Source organism: Schistocerca piceifrons, chromosome 3 (genome assembly GCF_021461385.2).
Source record: "Schistocerca piceifrons isolate TAMUIC-IGC-003096 chromosome 3, iqSchPice1.1, whole genome shotgun sequence".
NCBI lineage: Eukaryota > Metazoa > Arthropoda > Insecta > Orthoptera > Acrididae > Schistocerca > Schistocerca piceifrons.
Window position 1 is genome coordinate 395,660,358 of NC_060140.1, and position 11,552 is coordinate 395,671,909.

The 11,552-nt window shown below is 42.3% G+C and overlaps 1 protein-coding gene across 1 annotated transcript in view; it reads left to right on the top strand.

Moving 5' to 3' along the window:
* Window positions 1-11,180, top strand: part of LOC124789701 (abasic site processing protein HMCES-like) — a 101,315-nt gene extending 90,135 nt beyond the window's left edge. The window contains exon 9 of the mRNA XM_047257152.1: window positions 10,829-11,180. Within this exon, the coding sequence (XP_047113108.1) occupies window positions 10,829-10,892 (64 nt within the window). The 3' untranslated portion in view covers window positions 10,893-11,180. The remainder of the gene's footprint in view (window positions 1-10,828) is intronic.
* Window positions 11,181-11,552: the final 372 nt, after the last annotated feature.

The window sequence follows — 11,552 nt, forward strand, 5'->3', positions numbered from 1 at the left end:
ACTAAGCAGATTCAGAAGGATGTAGGTTGCAGTAGGTACTGGGAGATGAAAAAGCTTGCACAGGATAGAGTAGCATGGAGAGCTGCATCAAACCAGTCTCAGGACTGAAGACCACAACAACAACAACAACAACAATATCAATCTGTACTATTGTTCCATGCATAAGAAGCATCTTTGTATTAAGATAACTTCCTGAAATGTGGCTATCTCAGCATGCCAGCTGAAGATCCTTCAATTTCATTTCTTGCCTAATTACAACCAGATGTCCACGAAGTGACACTAGAACGTGAAGGAAAATACTTTCTGATTCTACACCCACATGAGCCTTCTATAAAAGATGTACCTTGCTTCTGTAAGATAAAAAAATTAACTATTGCAAAATTAGGGTAAAATGCTGTTGCAATTCTATTGTAAAATTTCAAAACATGGGAGAGATTCAGACAGAGACAGGCTAACACCTGTGTCCAACATCTGGTTACTAATAAAACAGTTAACTACAACTCTCTAAATAAGTAATACTTGATTAATTACAACAAAACTTATCTTTACTCACCAGGCTCGGCTGTAGCTATGAAACTAGCTATGAAACTCCACATATGGACATAAGGCTCGGAACACACTATATGAGCACGATTAATGAGTGGCGAATTGATGAAAGTTCAGAATGGCCATACTGTGGCTTCACTACAGTCAGCAGAAAACACAAGTTCATAGATACCTGTTGACACAGTTCTAACAGCGTTGGTGAATAGGCACAGTTCACAGGAGACAGAAGTCTCTTTACTCCCTGAAAGTTGACATGAACTGTATCACGGTGAGTAGGCAGCATGACGACATTACTCTGTTCTGCCTAGTTCCTGGAAGTGGGCAGGATCTGACCTCGAACAGAACTGGCCTCCAGCGATGCAATTTCAGGGCAGAGGCACAGCAGTGGCACCTCGGAACTGCTTCTTCCTAGCATCTAATTGGCACTTTGTGATACTGCTTTTTTTTGGCAGTAACTTTGCAGTGATAGGTACTTCTTGCCCAGTATCCACCTTGTGCACAGCAGGAAATACCTACTAGGGAACCAACCACAGGGTGCACTTTAGCGGTCATAGGCGCAGAGGCAGACTGTGAAACAGGTGGGCTACTGGAGACGACTTCTGCCCCCCATCCACCTGCCCGCCCACCCACCCACCGTGGCATCCAGCCAGGCCCGACCCTTTTACCGGCTGTGTCACAAGTCGTCAGCAAAACTGCAACACTGCCGTTAGAGCTAGGCTGACGTCCATGGATGTCTCCTGCTGTGGAGACAACCATGCTGCTGGAGATGACATGGGAACAGGACAACACCTCAGACATTACACCTCATTCCCATCTCCGATCCCCGCTGAACAAGCGAAAGAACACTGGTCGCTGAGGCCAAAGCTGTGACTCAGAAGTAGGAACATAAGGTCTCTGTGGCAGAAGTAACAAGTGGAGCAGAGTCCTGTGACATTAACCATGCAGAAGCTCCTCTGGCAATTTTCCATCTTTGGGCAGGGAGCAGTAAGACAACAGAAAAAGTTTCAAAGCCTGGTCCCATGTGTGAGTGGCTCACAACTTGTCCCTCTGTAATTTGACAGTCCTTATAAATTATTCAGCTTCACCATTCGACTGTGGGTGAAAGATCGTTGTAGGACAAACTGAGTACCATTGTCTGCACAAAACTGTTCAAACTCCTGAGATGTGAACTGCTGCCCATTATGAGACTATCACCTCAAGTAAGACTTACATGCAGAAGATCAATGTAAGAGCTGATACTGCGCTGTGTGATGTGTTATACTTCATTGGAACAATCAAGGGAAACGTGCAGTATGCATTGACAACCACTAGGCAGTGTATGTTCCAGTATGACATAGCATCTACAGCTCGTGGTCTAGTGGCTGGCATTGCTACCTCGGGGTCCCTGGTACGATTCCTGGCTGAGCTGGGGATTTTCTCTACCTGGGGACTAGGTGTTTTTGTTTTCCTCATCATTTGTGACAGTGGCTAGATTGGACTGTGAAAAAATTGGGTCTTTGTACAGGTGCTGATGACTGTGCAGTTGAGCACCCCACCAACGAAACACCATCACCAGTATGGCCCAGCAAAGTCTTATGTGCAGAAGTTGCCAAAGTTACATCAGGACGTGGCCACTGTGGAGGAGCAGATTCAGACTCGGCACACATTGCACACTCTGGGCTCAAACCCTTGGTGCAACAACCAAAGAATTTTCTGATAGAGAGACTGAGGGACCAAGATAAGTGTGTTGCTACTTTTAGTGTGTGCCAGGACAAAGCCCATCTGTACAGAGATGGCAAGCTGATGAGCAAAGTAGCAATGAACAACTGGTTGGAGGATCTCCTACAGACTCTGCAGCCACCCATGACAGACAAACTTGAGCACATTCTGCAACGCCAGGTCAAATTCAGTCTCCTGTGCCACATAATGCAAAGTGACCAGAAAAACTTCCAAAAGCCTGATTTCTTTATAATCAGTGTGAGGACAGAAGCCTTCAGAGGAATCAAATGCAGTGTCAGAATGTGGCAGCACTGCACCAATGCCATAAGGTGAGGCATCTGCTGCAAGAATGACAGGCTTGCTGGGCTCAAAGTGGACCAAACACCGATCACTTAGTAGTGCATCTTTTAGCTGCTGGAAAGCCCTTGCAGCACATTTGATTTAGAAACACCGCAATCTGAGTGGCATTGAGGATAAAATGGACGTGATAGGTTAGCGTCCTCATTACAGCTTTTAATTCAGACACGTTGGTTCATGCAGTCAAGTCATAAGTGGCCACTAAGTACAACTGTGATGATGGGTGGAGGATGTGCATATAATCATATGGCCAAGATACTCGATTTCAGTGAAAAAAAAGGAACATTTTAAATGGTTACACATCAGTCCTGCATTGGACAAAACGTGAAACAATACCTCTAAATTTTGTAAGTGTTCTGCTGGCATACGACCAGAGACAATTGTATCATCTTAATAGTTATAACACGAAGGCACTTTCAACATCAGTTGCTTGAGGTATCCTTAGAGAATAGCTGAGGCAGAAGTGCTACCAAATGGCAACCATCAAAGCTGGAGTAATCTCATGTGTGACAAAAATCTTCTTTGACTCTTCATGTAAAAGCAGTTGCAGGCAGGCGTCCTGAAGACAAATTTTTGAAAAGAAATGACCCTGATCCAATTTGTCCATCAGATCCTCCGGGTGGGGCTACAGGAAAGAATCAACAGTAGTTTGTGGGCTGACAGTTGATTTAAAATCTGCACAGAATCTCAACCTGCCTTACGGTTTAGTAAGGACCACCAGGGATGACGCCCATTGGATGGTTGACACTGGTCTCGTGATGTCATTGTCCTGCAACTCTGTGCAGCCCAGTCCCTTAATGCATAATGACAGTAAGAGCATTAAAAAGCTTGGGCTGCGCATTGTCTTTCACTGTCGCATGGGCCTTGAACCCTTGAGCCTTGCCTAAACTACCATGGAACAGACAACAGTTCTGGTCAGATAATGCATTATTATTGGCCAGAAACCCAGATGACTTAATTTATAACGACTGAGAATCTGAAAAGGTCAGAGCTACCCATGCCGAAACTGTTAGTAGGCTGACGAAAACACAACACTTGAAATAACACTGTTTTAATAGTGCCATGGAATGTGGCTGCAAACTGCACACTCCAATCACTGGAATAAGTTGTCCATTGTATGCTGACAATGAGCTATGTGGTTCCTGAAGCTGTAGGCTACCTAACCATTCATACATATCACAGTTGAGCAGTGTAACCATAGCACCAATATCTAAGTGGAATCTGTAACACTTGGTGAACACCCGCAACCAAACATACAACTTATTGGATTGCTGATTAGTAAGTTCAGAGTTCGTGTACTGCCAATCTGATGGAACAACAACAGGATCTAATCGGTCCACTTCCACTGCACAAGTTTGGGAATCAATAAGGCAGATTTCAGACAAGAGTAGTACACATCCCTTTATGGAAATAGGGTTTTGGTGGACATGCCTAGCTGAACATTTTTTTACAGTCACTGCTTCATCCAGACAAGCTCCTGTGTTTCAGGTGTCCCACGGAACTGGAGAGATGAGGAAGCTCCATTTCTCACATAATGAGGAAGCCTACAACTTTCCATTCTCCGTGTGGGAACTGGAATCAGCTCTGTCCATGGCCAGAGATGCTACTCCAGGACCTGATTAAGATTCATTATGTCATGTTCCGTCATGTGTGCCCCGAAGCTAAAGAACAGCTCCTGTCTTGTTTCAATCAGATCTGCTTTGATGGACAGTACCCCACGACTTGGAAGGAGGCATTATTAGTTCCATTATGGAAACCAAGTGAGGACCGTAGCACCCCTAACAGTTACTGGGGTGTAGCCCTTACCAGTTGTATAGGTAAGACTCTTGAACACATGGTCAACTGCCACCTCATCTGGCTCCTCAAATCCTGAGGTCACCTGAGCTGCTTCCAGTGCCATTTCAGGCACTACCGTTCCACCCTTGACAACTTAATTCTACTGGAGATAGTGCTATGTAAGTCATCCTTACACAGAAATCATTTGATCTGTGCATTTTTGACCTCAAAAGAGCATATGACACTACTTGCAGGTACAACATCCTTCACAAACTTCCAGAGTGGGGACTACGTGGTCTTCTGCCACTTCTTATCCAATCCTTTCTCAAAGACCGGCAGTTTAGATACCAAACTGGTGATCCTTTACCTGACTGCTATGTCCAAGAGAATGGGGTCACCCAAGGCAGTGTACTCAGTGTCACATTCTTTTCCATTCCTGTCAATGGCATTTCTTCCACAGTCGGGAACACTGTCAAATGCTCTTTGTTTGTGGATGACTTTGCCATCTTCTACTCTTCGTCCTACCTTACAGTGATGACAAGGCAGCTACAGCTGACTTTCAGGAGGCTGGAAACCTGGGCCAAGACAAATGATTTTCAGTTCTCACCAGGGAAGACTACATGTGTCAGTTTTAACCATGCTTGTTGAAGTTTTAAACAACCAGTACTAACAGTGGGAGACAATATTTTATGTTTTATGGAAAGAAATTAACTTCGTTTTTGTACCTGAAAGACCTACAAACACAGGGCTTTGTCACTGAATATTTTGAAATGCCATAGTGGAAAAGCATGGGCAGCTGACAGGTCTCACCTCCTGCAGTTTTATAGGGAATCTGTTTGATCACATTTACATTAGGGCAGTGTGGTTAATGAATCAGCCCATATTTCCTACCTCAGGATGTTAGATGCTGTCTACCATGAGGGATTTGGATATCGACTGGACCAGCCCAGTTCAGAGTATGTGTGCAGAGGACGGTGAACCACCATTCTGGGTTCAGTGAGGTATCCTTTTGGCTCAACAGACACTGAAAAATCTCAGCATCACCTGTTATTGACATTTAGTACAGTGATCCAACCCAACTTTGAACGGCTGTTCCAGAATCGGTTCCATGTGACCATTTAGGATATGTACTGCTGTCTGTCTCAAGGATCTTGAGCCATCAGACCTCTGAATACACAGCCAGGGATGGAATGCGTTACCGCCTAGATGTCTTTAGAAGCCCAAATTTATTTTAAGCGTGATGCGGTACAAGAAAACTAGTACTCCAGATTACGTTTTTACAGCTTTGTTTTCTTCCATTTTAAGTACACACCACAATTTCATAGTTCTTTATACAGTTGGATCCCAGCAAGAGAATGTCCTCAGTTGTTCCGCTGTTTTCCTTGATAGGGTTCTCAAAGTGCGTCTTCTGGAACAATTTAAAAATTACTGTGTGGAGTTATATGGCATTATGGTGGCACTGGAGCGGATTCACAGATGCTATCATACAAGGTTTCTTATCTATACTGACTCACTTAGTCCACTAAAAACATTTCACCAAATGTATCCGGTCGACCAGTTGATTCATCCCATCCACAATTCTTTAGAGCAGCTCCAACTCTGTGGTAAATAAATGATCTTTTGCTGGGTACCTGGCCAAGTCGGGATATAGGGAAATGACATGGTTGACAAAGTGGCCAAGGAAGCATGTCATGAAGTGTTGACCATCAGTGTCCCATTGCATTGCATGCCATCATCTCTTCTTCTGACACACACATTGTGTGTCAGTGGGAGACTGAATGGTTGCAGGTGGCAGAAACAAACTGCAGTCACTCAAATTGACCACACAGGCTAGGCAGTCTTCCATGACAGTCTCACCCCTGGAAGAAGATTCTGCTTACCAGGCCACGAATTGGACATACTCTTTAACACGTAGATTCCTCCTCTGGTGGCAGGATCCACCACTCTGTGAGGTATGTGGTGTGCCATTTTTGGTTCAGCTTATTTTTAAACACGTTTCTTATATACTAATATCAGGGCAGCCCTCAGTGTCTCAATGGAGATCTATCCACCATCCTCGCTGATACTGATTCCAGTGTTACAAGAGTGGTGATATTTTGTGAACTGTCATCCCTAAATTGGTGGGGAAGGGAGACAGACTTTTAAGGCATTGTAAACTGCTTCACATGATGGGCAGCCTTTATCCCCACACATTGAGATTGGTGTGCTGACTTTTCGTCAGAGTGCTGATGACCATGATGCTGAAAGCCCCTCACCTAAAATTATCGCCATCATCATAATCAGTGGACCATAAGGCAGCAGACACAACATGCACATGAGAATCAGTGTCTGACATGGAATGTGAAAGCTGCTGTTCACCATGTATACTTAAACATGTCAACTGTGTTGTGTGGCCTTGTTTGTCACATGTGAAACACATTGTTTTTGCAGCACAGGCACTGCGCCCTATCACATGTTTGAAAGCAATATGGGCAGTACTTCCGTTATTGTGCAGGCTGTGCTGCAGCCTGATGGTGTGACTATTGTGCGTATGACCTAGACATCGGCCAAAATCTGACCTGGGGGGAGGGGGATATTGTTGGCCCCTGAACTGTCTTTACTCTTGACAGCAGATACTACAGGTGCTTAAAAATCATGCATGCTCAGTTCTATTGACAATGTCCTGTGACTCTGCAATTGGCAATATTATACTAAAGTCAGGTTTTGGATGCTTCAGTATGGCAGCACAAATATGGGACTCTCACGTGCTGAGTAATTGCATCTCTCATCGTAATGTCACTGTAACTTGACCCCTCATGAACACTGAAAGTGAATTGTCCTGGCTGCTGTTTTAATCTGAATAACTTACAAGAAGCAGCTGCTACATACACTTGTGATTTAAGATGATTTGACAATTTGTCAACTAACATGTCATGGGGGGGGGGGGGGGGGGGGGCGTCAAGAGGTTACTCTGAATGTTGGCACTAACCGTTTGTTGAGTTCTTTGAACTCTCAATATATCAACACACACAAACAGAAATATAGCACTGCTGTAAGAGAGCATTAGTTACACAGTATGTCCCAGTGAGCTAACCATGAGCAGCATCCTTGGCATCACTTTACTTGTTAGATTATATTAGATTAGTTTTTCGTTCCATAGATGATCCGTGCTGAGGAGATCCTCGAGGATGTGGAACATGTCCTTTTTAAAAAAAAAAAGAAAAAAGAGAGCTGAGATAACATGAGATAACAATAGCATGAATATATGCAATACATCATTTGTTTCTGTTAAACACGTCTTGGACACTGAGGTAAGGTAGCTATTAAAATACATTGAATTAGAAGTACTCTGAATAAGTATTACTTTATTGAGTATAACAAAACATATCTTTGTTCGCCAGACTCAGCTGTAGCAATGGAACTGCATAAGTGGACTTGCAGTTCAGAATGCACTAAATGAGCTCCAATTACTGAGAGACAAATTAATACAAGTTCGGAACAGCCTTATTGTGGTATCACTACAGGCACTAGAAAACACAAGTTCGTAGACACTTGCTGACACAGTTCTGATAGTATTCGCAAGTAGACACAGTTCACAGGAAACGGAGGTCTCCTCACTCTTCAATGGTTGACATGGGCTGTGTCACAGTGAGTAGACAGCACAACAGTGCTACTCCAACAGAAACTTCCTGGAAGTGGGCAGGATCCAACCTTGAACAGAGGGGGACACCTGGCCTCTAGTGCCGCTACTTCAGGGCAGAGGCACAGGATGCGCAGCTTCATTCTAGCATCTCAGTGGTTGCTCGTGATACTGCTTTGCTGTACAGTGTACAGTATCTCTATGGTGCTTGATACTACGTGCTCCGCTCTCAATGCTTGATGACGCAGGATGAACAAAAAATTGATTCTGCTTCATACAGTGCCATGAGATTCAGTGGATCAATAAATTGGATACTCCACAACGTGACAAAAAAAGTTTTGCTGAGTTGCTCTGCTCTGCACTGCACTGCACGCATGCCTGGACTGAATTGAGGAAACAGAGGAAAAAAACAGCACTGGTGCCATCTCAAGGTCAAGCAGACCAGCCAACTACAGGGGAGCCAAACATGGAGAATTGATGAATCAGACACCACAAACTAGAATAGTTTATGTCACTATGTACAGATTCTAGGACACATTAAAACTAGGGAGTTCCTTTTCAAACGCACTGTGTATAAGGGGCATGAACAGCAGCAGATGTCACAAGATCACTGTGGAGGACACAGAGATGCCACATATTCATTTGAGACAGTGTTATAAGCACCTGATAAAGTTGGGCCAGCTGGTTGAATTGTGCAGAATCCAGATTAATGGGGCATTTGAGTGTGACAGTGGCCCATTGTTGGACTGGATGAGAATGAGAGGGCAGTCATACTTGTTAAGGTACTGATAGAACATATCTGACCTCAAGAACAAGGCATGTGATGTGTTCTGACTCGCTCAGTGCACCAAATGTATCCAGTAGACCAGTTGGTTCAGCTCATCCATTAATCCTTACAGGTGCTTTACGAATAGATGAACACCTTTTTCTGGTATCTGGATATGTTGGGGGACATGGAAACAACCCAGCAATAACGCAGAAGTATATTTGGGTGGTATTGTAAGTCGTTGTCTCATTATCCAATAGACAAATTGTGCACCAGTGAGAAACAATGGTTGGAGGTGGCAGAAAATAAACTGCAGTCACTCAGACAACCAGACAGGCTTGGCAGACTTCATGCCAACTTCACCTATGGAAGGAAGTGCTGCTAACCAGACTGTGCATAGGACATAGTCCTTTAAAACAGGTTTTCGTCCTCTGGCAGGAGGATCCACCATTCTGTGAGGTTTGAGGGGTGCCAGTTTCAGTTCAGAATATTGTCACTACTTGTGTCTTTACTAACATGAAGGGAACCATCGGCTTGATTGCAAATCTGCCCACACACGGGCTATGAAATTTTGTGAATTGTCATTTAGACTTCATCACTCAAGTGCTGGGGAGGGGAGATGGACTTTAAACTATTGTAAACCACTCCACACATGAGGCAGCCTTCGTCTCCCCCTCCGACCCCTCCCCTTATGGGAATAGTGTGTTAACTTTTTATCAGGGCGCTGTTGACCTCGATGTCGAGTGCCCTGCATCCAAAATAATTGTCATTGTCATGTGCCATTTCTCAACAGGACAATGCTTGTCTGCACATGGCACTTGTGTCTTATATTATTGGCCAAACATTTGAAGAATGTGTTGTTTGAAATTCAAGTGTTGAAAATAAAATAGACGTTTAATTGACATTGTTTGCTCAGGTTTGCCTCTGCTTATAAAAATTATGAATGTACTAAACAAGTGCTCAGTATTAATGTTACCACTACATGTCACATAGACCTGTCAAGTTTGCCATTACATTTGTGTTACTGCAAACACAGCAATATCTTCTCTCAACAGTACATTAAATAGCGTGATTTGACAACAGAGATACATGTACAACATGACCAATAATAGATTTCAGGGTTTCTTGTGCAAATGCTTGTCAGTTTCTGTGGGATACACAGAGTGAAAACACAAAGAACTTGAAATATTTCTGGAGCACTAATTTTTTTTCTACCATTTTCAGGAATGATACCACGAGAGAGAGTGTGTAAAAATAATGGCTTATCTTATGGAAGGAATTATTCTGGCTATGTGAACAAATTCTAATGAAGTAATTTAATCTTATACTAATCTGGTAATTTCTGTTTTCTTACACTTTTACTGCAAGAAATAAGTAAATATTCCTTAATCACATACAGATGGATTGAAACTGTTTCCTTACTGACAGTAAGACAGACAGTGCAGGCAGCAAGAATCTCCAAGTGTGCATAAGTCCTTTGCCCAGAGTTCTCTGTCCAGATTGTATAAGATCACTGTTGTGCAGTTAGTGTTTTGAGTAAACCATTCTTTTATTTCATATTGTTCACTACTATGTAGTTTTGTCTTAGTAGCCATTCTCAAATGTAAATTATAATTCTTTAAACAATTAACATACTTGTCTACATCACACAATTGTAGATGTTTTTGCAATGAAAACATGGGATGAATGATTTTGAATGTTGTTGTGTGTCAGGTCTTCACAAAGTCCACTCTCCATCTTTTGCTTCGTCTCTCTGTTTAGCTATAATTTCCATTCACTGGTGTCTGCTCTAGTACTGGTTGTGACCCTACTGATAAAGAGAACATGGCCAACATTTTCCTTATCCTCCTGGGCATTGAGTTAACAGCCATAGTGTTGATACACTTTAAATTCATTAACTTGCCCTCTCCAATTTATTCTTTGTGCTATCTTAGTCCAAACATACATCTTGAAGCCTTGTTTTGCCTGTACAATCAGTTGTTAATATTGGTAAGTGTAGACACATTTATTTCTGAATAATTAATGTGTATCTTTGTTTCCATTATTATGTAAACGATTTTTTCCAGGGAAGACTTGCCATCCCCAAGTGACATGTGCACTGATGAATCGGATGTGCTGGACACACAGTAAGGATTGTGCGCCACCCCTTTTGCATTTCATGTAAATATGTTTACTGTTGTTCCATGTGTGTTAATGTACTTGTAGATCATAACTTTTTACTATTCAGTTAAATTGTGTTTTTTACTATTATTTATTTCTATTTTACAAATGTATAGTGAACACTGTGTAGATAATCATTCCACCATTTTAAACTGAATAATATGTGGCAAAGTGTATACAGTGATTCAGCTAAGTTCCTGACGTGTAATGTAATAAAAATTTGTGTTTCATTGTCTTTCATATGTAATTTGTGTTTCATTGTCTTTCATATGTAATTTGTGTTTCATTGTCTTTCATATGTAATTTGTGTTTCATTGTCTTTCATATGTAATTTGTGTTTCATTGTCTTTCATATGTAATTTGTGTTTCATTGTCTTTCATATGTAATTTGTGTTTCCATTAATTAAAATGTACTAAGAAAAACGTTGGTGTGTCTGTATAGTATGCTGCTAGTAAAAAATTCATCTGCACCAACAACTGTCCTGAGAAGAGAGCATTTGTATTAGTAAAAGAAATTTGAAATGTGGGGCCATCAAGTGTCTGGAAGTCATCTTCTGTTTACTCTTGTAATTCATTTCTTTGTTTTTTTTGTAATATTCCATTCCTCTTGTCACCCTCTGATTACTTTTT